Source organism: Archocentrus centrarchus, chromosome 19 (genome assembly GCF_007364275.1).
Source record: "Archocentrus centrarchus isolate MPI-CPG fArcCen1 chromosome 19, fArcCen1, whole genome shotgun sequence".
NCBI classification, from domain to species: domain Eukaryota; kingdom Metazoa; phylum Chordata; class Actinopteri; order Cichliformes; family Cichlidae; genus Archocentrus; species Archocentrus centrarchus.
The window spans coordinates 14,328,712-14,351,945 of record NC_044364.1 but is presented as its reverse complement, the minus strand read 5'-3'; the positions used below and the strand labels follow the sequence as shown (position 1 = coordinate 14,351,945).

Below are 23,234 nucleotides of genomic sequence, written 5' to 3'. Positions count from 1 at the left end.
TTGCATCCCCCAGTTGGCGTTTGAATCAGAAGCATACGGCACAGGAGTATCATCTGTTTCGCACTACAATTCAATTGACATTTCATCACAGTATAAATTAACAGTTTGTCTAATCTCCACCAAACAGGTGGGGAGTGGAAGAACTGTCAATGTTCTGCAAGTCATTGCATACAGCACTACGTAAATGATTTAGGCACTTCACTTTATATTTGTATCAAACATGACAACATCCTTCAGTCAGCACGGGATTACAGGAGACCAAAAGAAGTGAAGCAATTGGAACTAACCAGAATATTAGATATTAATTAAACTGAATTAGGTGTCAGCTCTTATCTTGGTATAATTTTACGTAAACAAGCAGTCCCATTGTTGCCCTCTGATTAATTAAAGAAGCTGAATTTCGGCATTTACAGGCAATGAGAGAGGGCTCCTCTGATGTCCTTAACAAGCTCTATGACACAGCTGTGGACAAATTGGAGGCCATTAAGAGTGACTATGAGACTCTGAGGAAACGTTACAACGAGAAGACTGCCAGTCATAATGTGGACTTGAGTCGTCTGGATGAGGCTGAGGAGGAGAACCACCGGCTGCAGAAGCAGCTGGATATGCTGCTGAAACAAAGAGATGCTGCCATCCTCTATCAACAACAGTACTCCTCTTCAATAAGAAGGTAAAGCTTTAAATATTAACTAAACAGCAGCACTATAAGCTGCACGCAGAAACTGAGCAGCAGTTGCAGCAAATTACGCTACAAACTGAGCACTTGAGTATAGTGCCAAATTTAGATCTGCACAGTGTTTAAAACACGCTTAATCCAAGGCAGATGAAGCTTTGCAGATGCCCTCTCACTTGGTTTTCTTTTATGATGCTCAGACTGCAAATTGGATCAGTCTCTTGTCTTATTGGTTATGATTTTAATGTTTGTGTTTTTTTTAGTATTAATTTGCAAAGGGGGAACATTTCTAGAGGGGCATTGAATCTCTTACATTCCTTCCCTGTCTGATGCAGGTTTGACAACACTCAGCAAGAACTGTTCAAGACCACAGCCCATAATAAGGAGCTGCAGCGAGAGATGGAACGGCTGCAGTCTGAAGTGACACGGCTCAAGACCCAGCAGCTCAAGGCAGCAAAGGACTGCGAGAACTACAAGGAAGAGCGGGACTCTGTGATCAGCGAATACCGCTTGATCATGAGCGAGAGGGACCAGGTGATCAAAGAGGTAGACAGGCTCCAGACAGGACTGGAAATGGCAGAGGCGAAGCTAAAGAGCACTTCTTCAGAGAGACGGGTAGCCAATGAGGAGCTGGAGGCTTTCCGGCAGGTAAAAGCTGGAATAAGGGATCGTTAGTAAGAACTGAAAAAGGTTAATTATTTCATGGAAAGGTTTAGAAAACACATGAGGGATAACTGTTGTGATAAGCACATTTTGAATTATACATGCGCTATAAAGAAATTAATTACTTCAGATTTACAGGACTGTTTTTAATTTAAGTAAAACTGTGATGACCAGTTGCATAATATCTCTCATGCATCTTCTGTAGTTAAGCTGCTGTAGTCATTCTTTTGGGCAACACTCAAGGGTTTAGGATGGCCAAAAAGTAATCATGTGTTATCACTGCTATTAAAACCCTGCAGTTCAGGAAGTGAAATTTACAAGATAACATTTTTTTTAACTTGCTAGTGAATTTGAGGAGCTCCCCAAATTAAGAGTAACAAAATATTTTATAATCTTTAGTTCTTCATCTAATAGGACGCTTGTCTGGTAACACATCTTTGTTCTGAGATAAGAATTTATTCCTCCCCAAAGAGGAAATTCTAGGGTCACAGCTATACAAGAAACAAGCTGATGTAATAGGAAGTATACAACAATCTGCACTAAAATTATATTAAAAAAATTTCCAAAATTCTCATCAAAACAAATGAAAAATAATGATTGACACAGAAGTAGAGAAAGTTGTGTTTATTTACTTTATTTCTATCACTACTAATGTTTTTTTATGATGAAGGAGCTGGCTTCAGCACTGGTGGACAGGGACCGAGCAATCTGTGAAAAGAATGAGCTGCTGGAGAAATACTGCCATGAGGTAAAGGACAAAGCTGAGGCTAAAAAGGAGCTGAACCAGGCCTGCAAGGACATTGAGACTGTGCGTGAGGAAAGGGATGTGGCTCGGAAGGAGAGGACAGAGGCCATCATCCAGAGGGACCAGCTGTTGCAAGAGTATTACCAGGCCAGACAGGTAGCCAGACAGACAGATGATTTATCATCACAAATGGAGGGGCTGGTTTAGTTCTCTGACAGTAATCCCTTCATCCCATCTCACATAGTAGTAGTAAATGTCTGTTTTTTGTTTTGTTTTTTTTTTTATCAGCGGGGTGGTTTCTACATATTGATTTCTGTTGAGAAATGTGTGCATCACCCATCATTTTGTTTGCAGTGTTATTTTAATTACAATAAAAGTCAGGGATACCTACATTAGGAAATTACCAGTAGTTACAGTGACAAGCCTCATCCTCACTTTGAAGAATACCAGAAATCTGCACTGCATCAGAAATTGATTGAGTCAAACAGAGGTTAATGGAATTAATTCAGCAGCAGAACTAATTCATGCTCTCAGGACACCTATTGGGTATGTGACAAAAAAAAAATTAAACTCAAGTGGAACCACTGGAAAGCTCTTGAAAAAAAATCTTTCTCAGTGAAGCCAAGATCAACTTCATAGGACCAAAATTTAAAGGATGTTTTCACATGCAAAACATTTTATTTTATTTATATAGCGCTTCTTTGGCCGCTATGTAAATAAAATTGAATTGAACTGGTAAAACAATAGACGTAGTTATCCAGAAATGGACCATTTTGTATGATTCACCGTGCTTGCTTTAACTTTCTTATTCCAGTATATAATAGTTTCAATTAAAACATGACTGGTTGAAAACAGTTGAAAATTCATGGCGGGTAACAACAAACGGATTGACCGATCAGAACACCATTTCAGTCATGTGACCACATATTGATTAACTGCCAGCTGCCCCATGATGAGTTTTGCCAGCAGACTCTGTGAGATGTGATGTGGTAGAGGTAAACACAGATGACACAAATCACATTGAGGCTTCCTCTCAATAGAAGCTTCATTAATTTAATTTGTAACATCTGTGTGTTTGGGTCATGTCGAGTCAAAATGGCTGCTATGAAAAAGGTATTTATATCAATGAGCTTTGAAGGCTTAATGCATGCCAAAATTATGTAAAGCTGATTATTTAAAAACATGACTTAAGTCAGGATATTGCTGCAAAGTTACTGTACAGAGTGGGTGAAAGGGGAAAAATTCTTCTTTATGCCACACATTTAACGGAAATTGTGGCATGCAGTCAAACAGCATATTAGACTAAATGCACCTAGCTGTGTACATTCTTTATACACTTCTACAGTGAAATTTATCACCTGTCAATTTTATCCACTCCTCCAGGAGCAAGATTCTGCCACTATGAACGTGGAACGAGCCAACAAGGAGATTGAGATGCTGAGGAAGCAGTATGAAGCCATCTCTCAGGAGCTGAAGGAGGCCTTGCAGGAAGCTGAGGTAGCCAAGTGTCGGCGGGACTGGGCCTTTCAGGAGAGGGACAAGATCGTAGCAGAAAGGGAGAGCATTCGGTAAGGAATTGGTTAAAAATTTAGCCTGCGTATCCATATCATTACAAATACACTGTAGTGTATATTTTCTGTGACATCTAATGACAGCGTGTGCATCTCTCAGTACACTGTGTGACAACCTGAGACGAGAGAGGGACCGAGCTGTGAGTGATCTGGCAGATGCTCTGAGGAATCTGGATGACATGAGAAAGCAGAAGAATGATGCTACGCGGGAACTCAAAGAACTAAAGTGCGTTATTCCTCCAAAACTTTTTTTTTTTTGACAGACAAATGCTATCTCCTGTTCCATTTTAGATGTTTAACTGGAGTATTATTCATCTAATTATATTTTGTTGAAAGCGCTCCTCTTGTTTAAGGATCTTCTGTGCCACCCAGTGGAGGAATTATATTACTAACTAAGCAAAATTCACAATACTCCAAAAATGACTGTACCTGTTGAAGAGCTACACATTTCATGTTTCCTGCAGAGAAAAGTTGGAAGACGAGCTGGAAAAGGAAGCGAGATATCGTCAGCTAATGGCTCACAGTTCACATGATTCAGCCATAGACACGGACTCAATGGAGTGGGAGACAGAAGTTGTAGAATTTGAGAAGCACAGAGTAAGACCTACCTTATAGTTATTATCTTTAGAGAGCTGCACTAAATGGAATCAAAGTCATGATATTCCTCAGGATTTTTCATTTTCGCAGGACATGGATTTGAAAGCACTTGGGTTTGATGTTGCTGAAGGAGTAAATGATCCCTATTTACCAGGAGACTGTGGTGTATTTGTAACTAAGGTGGATAAAGGAAGTATTGCTGAAGGAAGATTAAGGTAAATGTGCCTTTGCAATGTTTTGATTGTATCATTTGACACCTGAGTTTTGGTTCTGATAAACTTTTTTTGGACAATAGAAACAAATTTTCACATTTCTACTTATAACATTTATTATGCAACACTACACGTGGTTTTGGAAATTCAGATTTTTGATGCTTGTCACTTTGCGTTACATAATACTGCTGACGCATTACAGTTGCTGTCTCTTTGATTATCATATATCTTCTTTCTGTTCAGGGTAAATGACTGGTTGCTGAAAATAAATGATGTGGACCTGACCAATAAAGATAGGAAGCAGGTGATCAAAGCTGTGCTGAGTGGAGATGGTGTGATCAATATGGTGGTTCGCAGAAGAAAGTCACTAGGAGGACGGATTATCACTCCTATTCAGATAAACCTAGCTGGACACAAAGGTCAGCTTCAATTTCTAATTAATAAACTTCACAATTAAAATCACTGCCTTGATAAGCTAGTAATGACATTAAAGTACAAAACATTGTGACATGTATTCATGTTTAATTCTCTGTACATGTGATGGAAATTTAGGTTTTTTATTTTCCCATTTGTCTTACCTTGCAGACAGTGGAATAGGTTTGGAAAGTGGAGTTTTTGTTGCCACTTTGGCTGCTGGCAGCCCAGCTGCTAAAGACTGCAGTCTTGCTGTTGGTGACAGACTGTTAGCTGTGAGTATGACCACTGAAACATTTTTATTTGTATGATAAGAGCCTTTAATATCAAGAGATGGCTGTAAAGCACAGACTCTGGTCTCTAGTGCCCTCTACTGACCACAGGCAAGTTTTTTCTTTCTTTTTTTTCTTTAAATGAACGAATATGCTGCAGCCATGTCCTAAACCTACATTTTGAAGAACAAACTATCTACTTGTCTTCACAATATAGTCTTGTGATAGGTTTCACCACACGTTTCCTATACGATGTGTCTAAAGTTAAACTAACATTACTATCAATAACTGTGCTGAATTTGCTTATCTCATTTAAACTCGTGAATTGTCGTGATGTCCAACCTAAATTTCTGAGAAAGTGCATATTGAATGCCTTTGTCCTAAAAATAATGATAGCTTGCACCATTTACAGAAATCTGTCATCCATAAAAATAAAGTGCCTGTATAATCCTAATTAAGAAATAGGTTTTTAGGGGAGGTGGCCACCATTTTGGTACCCTAAGTGAATTTCAGCTATCATGTATTCTTAATTAATTTCATATTACAAGACAATATTACGAAGCACCCACCTCAGACAATCTAAATTCTCACTATAACTGGTGAATTTTTCTGATTCTCATGCACATTTCAAGATGAGGTATCATGATGTCAAGGTGAGAAATTTGTCATTTCTGGGACTTTATTTTGTTGCACACAGATCAATGGGATTGCACTTGATGACAAGTCGCTCTCTGAGTGTGAGTCTCTGTTGAGGAACTGTCGAAATTCTCTGAGCCTGTCCCTCATCAAGGTAAATGGCTCTATAACCCAAACATATACAGATTCTCCTCACTGTTCTACTTCCCGCTACCCCTGTTAAAATAACAATTGTAACATCACACACTGCTGTTAGTTTTAATAGTCTCCCAGTAATCTAGTAGCCTCTGTGTTAGTTGTATGGTGTTTTATTTCATGCAAGTGTTCAGTGGGTTAATAGATGATACATTTTCCTTTTTGAAAAGTCTGTTAAAACCATAAATGTGATGAATAACTTTAACTTTGTAAATGATATTTCAAATTATTGGATAAAGTTTTGTACAAAATGGTGAATCACTGAGAATATTTTGCCTGCTTTAAAAAAAAAAAAAAAAGTGTTCATCAACCTTTCTTCCTGGACAGTTCCTTCCACAAAGCTGTTCTGGCCAAAGTTTATATGAAACTTTGAGAGACTTTGAAAAGATTTCTCGACTCCAGCCCTGTGAGGACAACAGGAGAAACTGCAGAAACTCTAAGCACAATTGCTCCACACAAACTGACATGTGCAGCTGTGACTTTGGCATCAGAGGGGAGGAAGCATGCAAGGATACAGGTGGCTCCCTGAATGGCAGCAGCACTCATTCCCACTACAAACCATTTTCCAATGGGTCCCCACACTCCCGTTCCTTTTCCGCCTCACATAGTCCTTCGGAACCCCACCCGGAGTTCTGCTACAGGAGGCAGGACCTCCACCATCGCCCCTTCATCCTCACCCCTGTTCTCTCAGACTGCAGCTCACCACAGGCTGCTGTGGAACAAGTGCAGAGCTCCCCAGTGAAGCTCAGTGGAGGCACGTGGCCTAAAGTCATAGTGGGAGCTTCCGTTTCAGAGTGCACCCAATTGTCCATCTATAAAAAGCCCAAACAGAGGAAGTCTATCTTTGACGTGAATGCTTTCAGGAGACCTGATGCGGCCCCAAAACTGGACTACATGTCTCTGTCCCACTTGCCACAGAGCTCGGTGTCTGAATCTGCTCAGACACCCCCCACCCCACCAGCAAGGAGCGACTCATTTAGGTTCAAACATCGGCAACAGAACAGCTCTGCATCAGACTCCACCATCACCACTGACACACCACCAGCCTCTCCTGCCCAAGCTACTAGCCCTCAAGACAAGGGAGAGGTGGGGAACCAGTGCTATTACACTGATGCTCCTCCGGGAGAGGCCATGGGCAGCTCCAAGAAACCTGCTAAGGAAGACGAGGAGAATCGGTACAGGAGTGAAGCACAGGAAAAGAAGAGGTACCGGCCAAAATCAGCACCAGCACTACGGCGAAATGTGACTCCATTACACATTCCTGTTCCAATTCAGGTAACCGTATTTAAAGAAAATATGGCATGGTTTAATTCAGAAAAAAACAGCACTAAGTTGTCAAAGCTTACTAGCTGTTTGATTGCAGGTCCAGAGTTTCTCTAATGATGATCATTCCCCAGAGCCAGTGGACTTGTTACGGTTCTCTCCTATGCGAAGTAACCGGTACAGCATGCAATATGCACCCCCAAGCTACAGTAACATCACAGCACGTAAGTCATTATGTGTTCAGTTGTTTGTTTGTTTTTTAATAGCGAGTTGTTTTCGAGTATGAGTTTATCTGCACTGTTTTTCATCTCCAGACCCAGCACAGCGAAGTTTTGCCCCTTGTCCTGCTGTGACGGCTGTCATGAGGAACCAAGTCTACACAGCCTGGAGCCATGAGGTCCAGAACAACAACCCTCCGCCAGCACCCAGCTCAGGCAATCACCCTCATACACACACAAGGTGTTCTGTCAATCTTTTCAATATCCAAGAGTCTAATTCTTTGTTCACATGCCTTTGACTGTTGTGAATCTTAAAATATAATGTTCTTGTCATTTACAGTTAATATGTGAGAACAAAACATGAAGTTTTTATTTTGATGTGAAAGAAAGTAACATGTTTTTTTTTTTTTTTTTTTATGTTCTTAACATCCATTTGTGTATGTGGCCTTTGCAGTGGAGGTGTCATTCAAACTCAACATTTTACTTGCTACTATATGCAGACGTTTAATAGGAACCAGGTAGTTAAGTCTACTAAAACACTACACTTTGCTGGTGAGCCCACTCTCACAATTCCAGGACTCTGAAGTGACTTAATGGAATTCACCAATCATTAATTTAATTATTCCAAAGACAGAGAGCCTGAGTGTAGACATGTTTTCAGTTCTGTTTTTGTCCGCTGGACAGATTATGCAAAACACGAGCCAAATATAACTTGGTGGAAATGTGGAGCAGGGACAAAGGAAGAAGCCACCACATGTTGGTGCTGATCCAGGTCGCTTCCTTAAAAATTGTGAGCTAGGTCATCGGCCTCATTGGAGAAATGTGTTCTTCAAATGCTCTTTAGGTTTACTAATTTTCCTGTTGTGACATCTCAAAATATCTTGTTATAAAGGCTCATTTATGTAGACTGTGTCTCTTTTCAAGAAAAATGGATTAATTAACAATTTTGCTGCTGTTTTCTGGTTTTAATGTGGTTTTATTCTGCATACCTCTGGTTTGTGGTGCATTAGTTATACAAAAGAGGCAATTTCAGACTGTAATGATTTTTACTTAAAATTTTTTTTACATGTTTCTATAAAATTAACAGGTCAGTTTTAGGCCAATTGATTGGAAAGTAGTCATTACTTCTAGCATTGTTGTTGTTTCTTCGTTGTAGCCACAGACTTGCTGAATCCTGAATGGTATATTTATAGCAGCAAAACAACTGTGTGTAGCCTGCCCCAGATCTCATGGACAGATGGCATGTAACAAATTATATCTTGCCCTGGGTTGAATAATTGACCGCCAGGGGACTTTTTTTCCCCCCACCTCCACTTTTAGCCCCCAGCATCAGGGTCGCCTCAGTCTGGACCTCAGCCACAAGCGTGCTGGAAACTTGAGTGAGACAAGCTGCAGCCAACCACCACACAGTACTAACTCCTTGCCCTCCAGCACCAGACTGAGTATGTATGGTGTCCTGGTTTTATGCCAATCATGACTTGTTTAAAATGTCCTGTAAATGATCTGTTGTTTAAAAACTTTAAATGACCAGTCCAACAAAATTGTAAAAGCATATTTTCCTGTTACTTCTAGTGATGTTTGGATATTTACATAGTTTGCAAAGTTTTTCTGGATGCAGACCTCACTCTAAATGGAGATGATTTTTAGAGTTTAGGACTGTGGCAGACTCTGATCCACAAAAATTAATATCTTTGGGTTTCCCCACTTTACATAGTAGATATAATGTGGAAGGTAGAACTCCGCAGATTTTCAGAGGGAGTACTGCATGGATATCAATAACTTATATACTTACATAGCCGTATCTTTATCAGTGAGGCTAGCGCCTCAAAGCTACATTCAGTGCTAATTGCATAACACACAACTGACTGCAGTTGGGCTGCATTGTTAAAGTAGGCAGCAAGTGTTAACAAAGTGTTGAAGGTTTGTTTTTTTTTTTTTGTTTTTTTGTTTTGAGGGAAGATGTTTGTTGCATCACTTTTACTCTTTTAAAGACTATCTTCAGTTAACACTCATTAAATTGGATTATAAAGAGTTTTATTTATTTATGAAATATCTGTTAAAAAGAGATGGGTACAATAAGTTACACAGAAGAGGTTCCTGTTGTTGTTTTGGTTTTTTTTTTGGTTTTTTTTTTTTAATAAGTGTTTAGAAAATCGTGTAGCGGCTTAATTGACGACAAGCATTACAAACTGCCCAGTTCAGCTCAGGAGAGGATGGTGATTGATTGTCTACATCAAACATTTGCTTTGTGGTAAATATTTAGAATAATAATGTCAGGCAAACAGGCTTCTTATCACAATCACTCAGATATTTCCTGGGGAATTCCCATATCCACATGGTCAGATGCTCTTAGAGTTATAAGATTTTCTTTTTTTTTTCCCCAGTATGGGTGAACTGACCCTTTTTAATAAATTTCCTGCTTTTTCTTAGGCACCTCTGGTACTCTGCAGTTTAGAGCAGAACGCATTAAGATCCATCCAATTCGTTATCCTCGCGCCACTGGATCTGACAAAGGTACTGTTGAGTCTATCAGCATTTTCTTCTGGTTGTAAATGTTACTGCTGTAAAAGCTTTCATACTTTTTTATTTTTTAAATTAAACCCTCCGTCACTCCAGGCTCACTGTCACATTCGGAGGGTAGCAGCCCCACACCTCCAATGTCCCCTGTCAACCTGGAGACATCGTCTTTCACCAGCAGCCAATCACAAAGCTCCATTTCCACCCAGCCTAGGATATCAGTCAGCCCTGCTTCAGTTGGTGACAGGCGGAAGGATGGGTAGGCCAGCCCCGTGTCTGGGTCTTTATCCTGTCGTCATTCAGTAAAACACAACATTTATCTGTACTTTTTGTGTGGTTCATTGTAATTAAATGCTTGCAAAGCAGTAAACAAAGCAGTGAGCCTCCCACTAACACAGTTATTATTTTATTATCTTCACTTTCTTCTCTGCTGCTGATACTTATTACCTGACATGTTTCTCTCTTCTCTGGGTGATCATTATCTTTTTTTCTTCTTCCCCTCTCAATCTGCTTCTCAGATTTGTTTCTTCTTCTGTTAGACCTCCACTTGGAATTAAGCCCAAGTTCTTCTCTTTAAGAAGCTTGAGGTTTGTCTTGTGCCAGTAGCACATACAATATATGCGCTGTCTGCAGGACTGTCAGTCCTATCATTCTGTCTACACTCTCTTACATAGGCCCACTTTGCAGCCGTGGTGCTAGATTCTTTTGAATGTTTAATAATGCCAGTAATTAAATGGATGTGTATTCCTTTAGGTCGTCATCTTCTCTGCTCGTTATTTATTCAGAACGCTGTTAAATTTTGTATGATTGCATGAAATAAAGTGGGATTTGAAAATGCACATTTGGCATATCAGCCACAACATTAAAACCACCTGTTTAATACAGTGTGCTGCAAAAACAGCTTTGACTCATAGGGGCAAAGGCATAAAACCTCTGGGGGTGTCCAGGTTTGTCTGGCATGAAAGTATAAGCTGGGGCCTCCTTTTAAATTGAGCTTGTTTGACTCAGTCTGCACATGCTTGATCAGATTGGGATATCGGGAGGTTGAAGGCCCCCAAACATTGTCCTGCTGGGGGCTGTCAGTGCCCTGGGGGGGGTGCTGTTGCTATGAGGCAGGTGGGTAACAATGTTTGTGGGTGGTATCAGCCACATGCTAGGACCTTGATAAGCGTTATTTATGTTACCTTCAAGTAGTTTTTTTTTTAATGTTGTTGATTTGTGCATATTATTTTGAACAGTGCACATTTGTATTAAAAAGCATCATCACATGCATGATGGCATACAAACACTACTTGTGCAATAAAACCTCAGATTGCAGGCAGCAGTTTATTCTGAATAATTTAAAGTCGCAGGCTTCATCTAAGCAGCAGTCCTTTCTGTAAAATGTCAAAAGACATGGATGTTTTTTGTTTTGCTTTTTCCCCTGAAGGCCATACTTGGGGGAGCCACGAAATGTGACAGTACAGAAGGGAGCAGAACCCCTCGGCATCTCCATTGTGAGTGGAGAGAATGGCGGCGTATTTGTTTCCAAAGTGACAGCAGGTAGCATTGCTCATCAAGCTCGGTTAGAGTACGGAGACCAACTCCTTGAGGTACAGCAGCCATCTGACTTACATATCCATGATTTATCTTTTCTTTCCGTCTCTAATGAATCCCTTCTGTTTTCAGTTTAATGGAATCAACCTTCGCAATGCCAATGAGCAGCAGGCACGGCTGGTGATCGGGCAGCAGTGTGACACAGTCACCATTTTAGCTCAGTATAATCCTCACATGTTTCAGCTGGGGAATCACTCTCATTCAGGGTAAGAGGGAGAAGAGGAAAAACACAGCAGTGCCTTTTTTTTTGTTTCTTTTGTACTAAGTTTTAATGTTAGAATTGGCACACAAATAAAAACTACGTGCAAATCAAACAACACGAGTACGCAACCAAAAAGGCTTCATACTGTAGCACTGAAATAAGAAATGGGGAGAATTAGAATTAGAAAAGATTTTGACTTTGTTTCTTGTGTCCTCAGTTCTCGGATGGAATCTATCAGCAACCAGCTGACACCCCATGACAGCGGAGCCACGACACCAGACGATCACTCCACTGTAGATTTACTGAGTGAGCAGGATGAAGGCACCATTACTCCTCCATCTAAAGAAACAACTCCTACCACTAGTCCACACATCTCCTTCAGGTAGTAGCTTACTGTATTTAAATGCAGCCATCAAAAATAGTCTTTGAATGTTTACACCCCCCCCCCAGGTTTCCTGGTTCAAATCCACAAAGGGTTCCAGAGCCTCGGTTGGTGAGGCTGAAGAAGATCCACATGGAACTGGGAGTTCAGATCTGTGGAGGAAACCTTTATGGCATCTTTGTGGAAGGTTTGGAAGATGACAGCCCTGCTAAGGGTCCTGATGGCCTACTGCCTGGTGACTTGATCCTGGAGGTATGTTTAGTATTTATCAATAACTTTACCTCACCAAAGTTGTTGTGTACAATAAAAATGAATAAGATATAATAGTTGTCGTCAACACAATATTGGGCATAATTTGAGGATTTGTGTACCTGTTGTACGGTATTAGATGTGCTGAGGCTAAAAAGAAAAAGCACACTGAACCCTAGAATACTGTCAGGTGATTTTCCACTCATAGGCATCGCACCTCTGTCTGACTTCTGCCATGTAGTTGGCTGTCTTTTTCTATACATTGTCTTGTTTTGACTTGCTTTTACTGGAAATGAATCCTTCTTTGTTCACAGACAAGCTTTGTGTCCTTTTTTTTTGTTTGCTTTCTTTTCTCTTGTCATATAGTACAATGGCATCAGCATGAAGACCAAAACTAAAGAGGATGCTTACCTGGAAATGTTGAAACCAGCCGAAACCATCACGGTCAAAGCACAGAACTATGCAGACAACCTTGCAGCAATAAAAGAGTCTCCTGGAGATGGATTTTTCATAAGGTACAATTAATTTTTATCAAACTCCTGAGATTATGCAAAAATTATGCTTTTTTTATTTAAAATTAAATATGCGACCTGACACTGGAAATGGTGTTGGGAATATTAGGCTGACAAAATAGACATAAACCAGGTTTTGGTGATTTTGTGTTTTAGGTTGATAACTCAGAGTATTACATTTTAGTATTTATCATGTAAGACAAAGGCCCTGAATGCTCTTAAAGTTCTGTTTAGTATGCCATTATTGCCTTTTTTTCCCCCCTAATTGTTTTGTTGTTTGTCTGTTGGCAGAGCACTTTATGACAGAGTGGCAGAAGTAGAACAGGAACTAAGCTTTAAGAAAGATGACATCCTGTATGTTGAAGACACATTACCAAATGGTAATTTTGGCTTCTGGATGGCCTGGCAGCTTGATGAGAATGCACAGAAACTGGAGAAAGGACAGATTCCAAGTAAATACATGTAAGTACAACCTATAATTTACTTTGGTTTTTAATTACATAATTTCTAGACCTCTTGTTCTCATTCGGGTTAATACATTTGAATGAGAAATTTTGCATTCATCAGGTTTAAATGTTAAAGTACTAGTATTAGTTTGATCATGTTTCAATTCATGCCTTTATGTGACTGTTGTGATTTGGTGCTATATAATTCAAATCTGAACATGAACATGTTGCTATCTTCACAAGGATGGACCAGGAATTCTACAGAAGGCACAGCATGACTGATATGAAAGATGATAATGCCACTAGCAAGACTCTGTCTGCTGCTGCTCGGAGGTCATTCTTTCGCCGAAGGTTAAAGCACAAACGCAGTGGCTCCAAGGATGGAAAGGACGTGACGGCTTTGGATGCCATTAGCACAGATTCTTTACCCATCACAGAGGGTGAGAAATCATCTTCTAAAGTCAGCTTCATTTGAAATGCAAAAGGCAAGCAACATAATGGTGTAATGAAAAAGGTGTATTCTGTAACAAGCAAGTATTTACTTATGAGTCGTCCCTGACTGGCTTTGCATTACAATGCCATCACATTGTTTAAACTTACAATGGACAGTTTGAAATAAGAGGTCACAGTCAGTATGGCAGAATCAGATTATTGAATTCCACACATTCTTGAGTTGCACCCTAAATTACCCACAAATCAGTTCAACCACAGACAATTTTGTCAGGTTTGGATGTGTAGCACGCTGCAGAGGCCTGCTCACTTCTTTCTAAATCTACACTCCAAGATTGAATTTACATAATATAGTCTTCACTTGAGTCAATTTATCAGACTTCACATAGCTGCTCCTGGAAGTGCAAGAATGTAATAATATTTTAACATATGCAGCAGTACTACTATTTCAGCAGCCTTTGGTGTTGGAAATCACAGGCGCTCCCTTTTAAGTGTTTAATGTCCTTTCAGAATTGTTTAAAACCTGATTTTAAGCAGATGAGGAAAGTATGCATATGGCCAAGTTTCCATGTAAAATTCCTCACTCTTATCATTAAAAGGAGTGCATTTTTTTTTTTAAAGACTCTTCCCAATTAAACCTATTCCAGTATTCTTTAGCTTGGAAAATTCGTTGTTGATTAAGCTAAAACTAATGGTAATTGAGTTTTCCTTTTCCCACCCGTGTGTTAGATTTTAAGTTCATCAGCTTCCTCATTTTTCTTTAGCCTTTAGCATGACAAAATCTTTCCCATGATACAGAAATTCATAACCATGGTTAATAATAGCAGTTGTCTCTCTCCTGTTGTGTATTTTGGATTAAATTTCATTTCTACATTTCCTGCACAGATGGAGTGAGCCTCATGTACCAGCGGGTTCAGAAGGTGGACTGCTCTTTCCCTCGACCAGTGCTGATCATGGGTCCATTAGTGGAGGCCTGTAAGGACCTGTTAGAGAAGGAGGCTCCTACCAAGTTCTGCCGCTGTTTGCCTGGTGAGCTTTTGATTTGCATTTTTTTAAAAATTTTTAAATAATCCTCTAAAAAGGGAGGATGTTGTTGTCATACTGTTGGTCTGTCCGTGAGGTTTTACCTTTCTATAGACTCCAAAACCACAAGGAGTTGAGCTGTGAAATTTGGTACGAGTTCTTTACTCTTCAAAGATGCACAACATGATATTCATATTCTTGGATGTTTAGTATAAGTTTTGGCTGTATTTATCTGAAGTGTAGCGTAAACAACATGGAGGATTTCAGGCTGCTAATGCTATGATAATATATGATAATGATATGCAGCCTCTTTCTCATGCCTGATTGGCTTAGCCTAATCATGTGAGCATATTGTGCTGTGTGATTGGCTATACCTACTTGACCATTGACTGAAATGGAGAAAGTGGGGATTCCCCATATCTAGTAACTGACCAAGGTCAGTGAACAACTGGCACGTTGCTAGGTAGAAATTTGGGAATTCTAAGTTTCTAAGTAAAGAGCCAGTCTGTATAGTCTGTATAGTAACGCCAGTTCTAGGCTGCAGCCTTATTGACAAACCTGTGATGTCAGCCTCTGATTGGCTGAACATTGTCTAATGTGTTGGTCAGAAATGGGGCAGACTATGACTATCATTGAGCAATATCAAAGCCATACCTACTGCTCAGCAATATTGCTCAAATGTAAACAACATGGTTCCATTATGTTTTGTACATGGTTGCCATATCAGGAGATTATGTAGTATGGGTACATATATACTCATGTGTACAGCCACATTCCTGTACACATGAGTATATGATGTAAATATCTTGTAAGTATGCATTATCTGGCTTATTGTTAGACTATATAAATAGAAAGATATTATGTACTATACATGCTTGTACTAAAAGAGTGGGACTCCGCATCAATCCATCCAAAACAAAGACTATGCATATAAACACCAGAAACCAAAACAATCATTATTAGAGACAAAGAAATTGAAGATGTCCAACAGTTTACTTACCTAGGCAGTATAGTTAGCATATCTGGAGGAAGGATGAAGACATCAAAGCCAAGAAACAGAAAGCGCAGCAGGCATTTGCAATATTAAGATCTATATGGAAGAGCAAGGCACTGAGATTAAGCACCAAACTCAGGATATTTAATATCAACGTAAAGTACTGCTATACGGATCTGAAACCTGGAGAGAAACATCCACCTCCCTGAATGTCATCCAGTTATTTGTAAATAGATGCCTGAGACAAATTTTAGTAATAAGATGGCTCGAGAAAATAACCAATGATGATTTATGGCTAAAAACCAGACAAGACCTAGAAGCCCAGCTGAGATCTGTTGGGCTGTCCTGGAGAGGGATTAAGGCCATATCTAAGAACAGAGTCAGATGGAGACCCACTGTAGATGCCCTATGCTCCCCATGGGACAAAGTGGAACAGATAGATAGAACCCAGGGGTGAGTAAAAGTATGTGCATAAAAGTATAGGGCAAGGCCTCCAAATTGGGGCAAGATAGTTTTGCAGGAGGTAATATGTCCACTGAAGGGTTTTCTGTTAAGAAATGGGGCTGTAATGTTATCCTGACTTCTAAATTTACTTTAGATTTTCATTAAGGGTGGGAGGATATGTTGGTCTTGTTCATATATTGTACAAGAGAGGTTTCACTGAGAGCTGCCTAACATGAGACCTAAAGATCAGAGGATAAAACAGAAGTGACAAGTAGAGAAAACTTGATCTGTATATTCCTCTGAAAAATGTTGTTTTTTGTTTTACTTTTAGAAATCATGAAGGCCTCTCAGCAGGCAATAGAGCGTGGAGTAAAGGATTGTGTGTTCATTGACTACAAACGGAGGAGTGGCCATTTTGATGTGACAACTGTTGCCTCAATAAAAGAAATGGCAGAAAAGGTACATTTAAAGGAACCTCACTCTAGATTATATTTGATTTACAGGCTGAAAGATGATATATTGATGGCTCTATACCAAGAGATTTACAGCTGCCAAGTTTATGCACCACTGTCTTTAAAACCTTAAACTCACATGCATACAGCTGTAATCCAAATAATGCAATATGCCTAAAACATCCAAACTAATAAAATAACTTACAGATTGGCTGCATATTCCAAAGGAACCTTTTGAATGTTTTTATGTACATACCCCATAACCTGCTGGAAGTCTTTAAACACATGACCTGAGCTGAATAAATCAAAAAGTTTGTTCAGTGTTTATCAAAGTGTGAAGACAAGGACATGCAGATGCTTTGAAACGTCCCCCATTTCTCATGCTGTCTTGTCATTCTTTCATAGGACTGTCACTGTTTACTTGACATTGCCCCTCACGCCATCGAACGTCTTCACAGCGTTCACATCTATCCAATTGTCATATTCATCCGGTACAAAAATGCCAAACAGATAAAGTGAGTAACTCCATGCCTGCTTTGACATGTTAAGTATGCTTTGTGTTTTGGTACCAGTTTTGTTTACCCAGTTATTTTTCAAGCCCCCAACCCTTCAACAACAGACAGAGAAGACTAATCCAAAGCTTTTGCCTCTGGAGGCTGTTTATGGGAAGAAAGAGAAAATATAGGGCACAGCATTTTCAAATAAAGCAGCATTCATGAGCAAAAGTCCTCATTATATTCTGTAATGTCTTAAACAGTTAATGTTCCTATTTTGCAGGTAACTGATTAGCCTTTAAATGAATAATCAAAAAATGTTTGGTCATCAAATTATTTTAGAATACCTTAAAGATTTTTTAAAAAGCTGGCTTGAGACAGTTGCTCAGGAAATTGGCGTCTGCATAAGGCTGGTTGGTTTTTATAATCACATTCACCCTCTATCTATAACTAATAGATCAACCCAAATTTGATCAGCATCATTAGCTCTGAAGACACGTGCTCTCTTCCACCACCTGTTTTTCGCCGACTGATGGTGATGTCTCACAGATCCTCTGCTTTTTATTTGTAATCCGTGGGAAGATTAAATCTGCTGAACCTTCGGCGTGGTACTTTATGCACATGTACACACACACACACACACACACACACACACTCACAAATCAGGGCAAACTCAGGTCGGGCAGGAACAGACTTTTTCCAGCACACACGTACACACACGCGTCCATAAATCTATGAAACGGTGCAGCAGGCAAACATGGTTGAGACTGATTCCTGCTAAGCCTTCGCTGTCATCAGCTGAGTGCCAGCTGTCCAGGGAGGGGCTCACAGGGCCTGTGACTCCGCTTCATGGCGTGGGTGGTTAAAAGCACACGCTGCCCCCGCCGGCCTCAGCTTCCACATGCACAAAAACACACCTCCCACTGCCTGCTGCAGCAACTGACAGAAACCCAAAGTTTTCCATGGGTTTCTATCATCTGAGAAGCATCAGCAGAGCAATATGTTGACTGCATAATGAGTCAAAGGAGAGAGAGAGAGAGTGTTGTTCTAGGTTAAGTCAGAGGTTCTCAGTAAAAGATGAAGACTGGTAATCACATGACTTCTCAAGGCTCTGTGCAGACAGGGGTACTGAGTGGGTTAGATGGGTTTAAAGTAGATGTTTCACTGAAACAAAGCTGTTAGACTTGTTGGCAGAAATGATACATTTTGCCATAACTAGCAGAAATTTCCTTTACACTGTAACTATAAAAGTTTGTCACTTTTTGAGAATATTGCAAATAGAAATTTTATTTTATTTTATTTCAATAAAATAATTACTCTTGGTATTTAATCATTGTATATTTTTACAGACTTTATCCAAAAAGACTTCCCTGTCTATTAGTGCCAGGAAAACTGTTTATTTAAGGGCGCCTGGGTGGCTTAGTGGTGAAGCTGGCAACCACATACATATGCCACGTTGCGGTGCAGGCGGCGCGGGTTCGAGTCCCGTCCTGTCGCCAGTTTGCCCGTGTGTCTTCCCCTGTATCTTTCCTCCATTTCCTGTCTCCCTCCACTGATAAAAGCTGCTGTGGCCAAAAATGCCAAAAAAAAAAAACTGTTTCCATTTAATGTAATATTAACAGTAAAAGCCCTGGATCATGCATGATTTAATATGCAGTTGAATCAGGATAAATGTATTCACATGTTAAGGTAAAAGAAATTAATTTCAAATTTGATATTTGCGAGTTTCAAAATGACCAAAAACATTCAGGCAATATTAGCACTGTTGAAAGCTTATCAACATATCTACAGCTTTTAAGCAATAAATATATGGAAATCATAACTGTTTTAGTGACATTTTGACAGGCAGTGTGATTTTAAGAATCTGATTTTTAAAAATAAAACTCTTGACTTGGGGTGTGTGTGTGTGTGTGTGTGTGTGTGTGTGTGTGGGAGAGAAATGAGGTTTTGTAGTAAGCTGACAGGTCTGATGTTTCCTCAGAGAGCAGAAGGACCCTTTGTACCTGCGGGATAAACTCTCTCAGAAACATTCCAAGGAGCAGTTTGAGGCGGCACAGAAAATAGAGCAGGACTACAGCCGCTTCTTCACAGGTTGGTGGCGTAGGCTTTAAGCCTACGACACAGAAATGAAAAGCATGAATTACTTGTGCCATTGTGATCTGAATGTCAGTTTGCAAATAAATGTTTATTTTTGTAACCATTTTGTCATCTCAGGCCTAAAAATAAGTTCATTAGTAATCACACAAAATGGCATCTCTTACAGTGTGTTTGATATATTTGCTGAAACTTTTAAATCAGGGGCGGAGACCTTTTATTCCATTTTAGTTTACAGTCTTAAAACAGGAGATTTTTTTGGAGCACAGTATGTGTGTTCTTTGAGTAATCGGTGCTAAAATTTAGGTATCTGGAGCAGCAGACAGTCTGACACCCAACTGCCTGGCTGATTAATGACTATAGAAAAGGAGGTGACTTATGCACAAGGGCTTTCGCAATGAACACATACCACCACTGATCCCTTCTATTAGGGAGCGTTTGCTGGCCAACTTTTACACGCTTGCCATAATTATGATGATGACTATATTTATCAACAGTTTTAATAAAAGTATCTAGTGGCAGACAGCTTTAAGTGGAGTAGATCATATCCTTGTACCAGTTTATCTTCAGAGTCTACAACTGAAACAGTTTTTCCACAAACCTGCTGGTTGGTGTTAACATTAGTGTTATTAGATGCTTTATCTCAGTGATTGTAAATTGATAGGACTTTGATCGTGCAGATCAGACAGTGCAGACATAATAAAGTTGTGTTGGTCTGGGAGGTGTATGAATATGCAGTTTTACAGGGATGTGAATGAGCACGCAAAGAAATTTAACTGCCAATTAATTTGAATGCCCAGTGCATGATTTGACATTGAGGATTCTTGTATGTGGTAGTAATCATCTGTTTATTTTTGTTTGTTTGTTTTTGTTTTGTTTTTTGTTTTTTGGGGGTTTTTTTTGACTGCTCATTAGCGGGAAAAACATTTGTAGAACGTGGAAAATGGGATGCATTTGACACAATAATCATTAGTTGTCTCTGTCTTCATAATTTTCTGTGGTTTTATAGACAATTCATCAGTTACTAAAAAATAAAATTAGCCCATGTGAGTCCATGTCTGACCCACATGCTTGACACTCACCATGTAAATATTCCTCTCCACCCTCAATGTGTTGCAGGCATTGTCCAGGGAGGCAGCGTCTCCTACATTTGCACTCAGATCATGACCATCGTGGAGCGAGAACAGAGTAAAGTACTGTGGATTCCAGATGGAGCACCATAGAAATCTCTCCTCTCACTGATATTACATGTCACCCAGAAACATTAGACAGGATGTAGCAAAGATTTTCAAAACATCAGTTCACAGTAGACACAGGGGTTAACATCCAGTACCTTTTCACTTATAGCAATAGTGGCACTGATGAAAATTTTGCAATATTCCTACTACAGTAATGATGCAGTACCGGTAGATTTGTTTACACTAGTGTTCAATACTTGAATGTTTTATTTTCCCTCATATTTAGTAGCACACTCTTAGTCCAGTGAATTATCAGACCACAGGAAGTCTGCATCAACTCCAAGCTGAAGATGGACCACTGTGTTCCCTCCTTTATATTTATGTCTCCTCCTGCCATTTAATTTATCTAATCAAGGCAACAATGTTGGTTATGATCCTTTGTTATACAAATGTAGCTCTCTAGAGAATGTTCTTATTTATAGAGGAGAAATTGCTTCCTTCACATTATGTCAGTCTTTATTTTGATTGTTTTACTGCTCATATATAATATTGTGCCAAGCTAAATATATTCAATACACCACACTTATTAACACTGCAGTTTTTCTTATATATCATGCAGCAGGTTTGCTAGGTTCTCCATGTATTTCCATTTTGTGCATTTTACTGCTTTATTACCAATATTCTTTGTCAAGTGATTATTTTTTATTTTATTTTTTTAAAGGGATTTTTTTCCTTTTTGCTCTTCACTAAACATGTTCATGTACCTTCTTGAATTTTCAGTAAATCATGTTGAGAGCATTTCATCTTGAAGCCAGATAAAACACTTTAGGTCAGGCTTTTTCCAAGTGAAGGTTAATATTTCTATAAAATATTAAAAACGTTCAGTTAACGGAATGTAAGTTGTCTGTTTTCTTTACACATGCAGGTTGTGTTAATCTGAATAATTAATTACCTCAGCTCACAAATAGCAGGCTGGTTATTTTTCAAGAAAAACTGGACGCAAGTTGGACCTCAGTCAGTGCACTGTTTGTCCTCCAGGGGGAGCACTTCACTGTGGGCGAGGAAAAGGCAAGATGTCCTTTTATCACTTTTCTTTACCACGTTACCATAACTGCCTATATAATTACGCCTTATTATAAAAATTAGACCCTTTTTTTTACTGTAAGAGCTGGAATATGGAGGCGATGCTTTGTAATTCTTTCAGGGGGGATTAAAAAAAAATTAAACTCAATGCATACAGACGTTATGAAAACAATAAAAATGTAAAGCGTTTCCTGCTGGGACAGGTTTTTTTTTTTTTTTTAAATGCTCATATTTCCATGAAAACGAGTTATTTGCTAAAATGTAAATCTGGTCATTTAGAGCAACCAGAAAGCGCCAAAATTGATAAAACTTTATATAGAGATGTCAGAATACCATTAAGAGAAGATAATTTAGTTTTCATCAGTTTGGCCACCTAAATATGGAAATGTAGTTTAGTAATAAAAATTCAATCTACAAAACATGTCTCCTCAAAATTAAGGGTTCCAAAGCACGGTGGCTGTAACCATAAAGTTACAATCATAAAAAATTGATGAAGCGGTCACTATAAATAACCAGACATCCAGATAAGCATCGACGTCTGCTATTGATGGCTCCTCCCCCGCTACCTGTAAATCTGCGATGCCATCTTCCAACAAATGGATGTGACAGACGGAGCCGGAGAGCGAGAATTACATACAAGAAAGCGTCTTTTTCCCCAAAAACGATATATCCGTAAAACATACGACAATTCGAGGCCTTCAGTGTGAGGAGCGCATTCAACAGTGCGCGGTGCTGATCTCAAGTAGCGGACCTGCTGAAGGCTGCGCTGTAAAACAAGGTGGAGGAGTGAGTGAATCGACGGGCGACGACAGCACGCCTCTTCTGTGTAATAATAACGCCGCTGATGTTTTATCTATCTGGGACTGTGAGGGGGAGACCGTGAGTTTTGAGGAGTTTGCACAAGAAATGTGATTTTTACGCACAGATCTGACGGATGACGCGCAATTCCAGCCACGACCGCGCATCGTGAGGCGCACGACGGAAATCTTAATTTCAACAAGAAGTTTGTTTTTTAAATTTTTTTTTATTGCGAGTGTGGCTCTTGTGGACTTAACTTTTACATCCTCGCCTAGAGTGAAGCCAGATGCGATGGAAGAGAAGCGGAAGGTGGTTGGCTGAACATGCCTGAGCCGTTGTGGCATCAGGGGGCGCTGGCTGGAGCTCCCCAAAGGCCCTGAATCCCAGTTGAGTTTGTTTGTTTTAGGGGCTGGGAGGTGACGAGAAGTCGATAATGCCGAAAAACAGGGAGAAACTGAACCTGGACCCATCCATTCACATATCCAAGATGAATGTAATCATCCCGTTCTCACCAGATGTTCCCTGTGACAACAACGGCCAGCGGATGTGGTGGGCTTTCCTCGCCTCCTCCATGGTCACTTTCTTTGGGGGTCTTTTCATAATCCTGCTGTGGAGAACTCTCAAATACCTGTGGACCGTATGCTGCCACTGTAACGCCAAAAAGAAGGTACGCTAGGTCATTTCATAACGCAGCGCTCCTCCATGAAATCAGCACAGAGGTTTTGTATAACAGCCAGTGGGTGACAACAGTGTGTTCAGCCAATTTGATTTGATATGGGCTTGTAATTAAATCTATGGTGGGTCCCAGCACAGTGCATGACTGAATAATAAACACTGCTATTCTTGGCTTAATGTCACATA

The 23,234-nt window shown here is 39.8% G+C and overlaps 2 protein-coding genes across 6 annotated transcripts in view; both read left to right on the top strand.

Annotated features, from left to right (window-relative positions):
• LOC115798513 (disks large homolog 5-like) overlaps window positions 1–20,999 on the top strand; it is a 37,928-nt gene extending 16,929 nt beyond the window's left edge. For 2 of the 3 annotated variants that reach the window (XM_030755381.1, XM_030755380.1), the window contains exons 6-33: window positions 414–670; window positions 1,009–1,321; window positions 2,007–2,237; window positions 3,465–3,649; window positions 3,753–3,878; window positions 4,117–4,249; window positions 4,340–4,464; window positions 4,705–4,880; window positions 5,047–5,150; window positions 5,845–5,937; window positions 6,306–7,253; window positions 7,342–7,465; window positions 7,556–7,700; window positions 8,780–8,901; window positions 9,890–9,973; window positions 10,076–10,235; window positions 11,406–11,568; window positions 11,645–11,778; window positions 11,992–12,156; window positions 12,225–12,408; window positions 12,772–12,920; window positions 13,209–13,379; window positions 13,607–13,803; window positions 14,699–14,842; window positions 16,606–16,733; window positions 17,132–17,241; window positions 19,202–19,311; window positions 20,434–20,999. In XM_030755381.1, coding sequence (XP_030611241.1) covers window positions 414–670; window positions 1,009–1,321; window positions 2,007–2,237; window positions 3,465–3,649; window positions 3,753–3,878; window positions 4,117–4,249; window positions 4,340–4,464; window positions 4,705–4,880; window positions 5,047–5,150; window positions 5,845–5,937; window positions 6,306–7,253; window positions 7,342–7,465; window positions 7,556–7,700; window positions 8,780–8,901; window positions 9,890–9,973; window positions 10,076–10,235; window positions 11,406–11,568; window positions 11,645–11,778; window positions 11,992–12,156; window positions 12,225–12,408; window positions 12,772–12,920; window positions 13,209–13,379; window positions 13,607–13,803; window positions 14,699–14,842; window positions 16,606–16,733; window positions 17,132–17,241; window positions 19,202–19,311; window positions 20,434–20,537 — 5,085 coding nt within the window. In that variant the 3' untranslated portion in view covers window positions 20,538–20,999. Of the gene's footprint in view, window positions 1–413; window positions 671–1,008; window positions 1,322–2,006; window positions 2,238–3,464; window positions 3,650–3,752; window positions 3,879–4,116; window positions 4,250–4,339; window positions 4,465–4,704; window positions 4,881–5,046; window positions 5,151–5,844; window positions 5,938–6,305; window positions 7,254–7,341; window positions 7,466–7,555; window positions 7,701–8,779; window positions 8,902–9,889; window positions 9,974–10,075; window positions 10,236–10,494; window positions 10,564–11,405; window positions 11,569–11,644; window positions 11,779–11,991; window positions 12,157–12,224; window positions 12,409–12,771; window positions 12,921–13,208; window positions 13,380–13,606; window positions 13,804–14,698; window positions 14,843–16,605; window positions 16,734–17,131; window positions 17,242–19,201; window positions 19,312–20,433 lie in introns of all 3 variants that reach the window. The other variant, XM_030755379.1, reaches the window with a different exon arrangement.
• Window positions 21,000–22,136: 1,137 nt separating this feature from the next.
• LOC115798084 (calcium-activated potassium channel subunit alpha-1-like) overlaps window positions 22,137–23,234 on the top strand; it is a 107,903-nt gene continuing 106,805 nt past the window's right edge. For 2 of the 3 annotated variants that reach the window (XM_030754781.1, XM_030754780.1), the window contains exon 1: window positions 22,137–23,040. In XM_030754781.1, the coding sequence (XP_030610641.1) occupies window positions 22,807–23,040 (234 nt within the window). In that variant the 5' untranslated portion in view covers window positions 22,137–22,806. The remainder of the gene's footprint in view (window positions 23,041–23,234) is intronic. The other variant, XM_030754782.1, reaches the window with a different exon arrangement.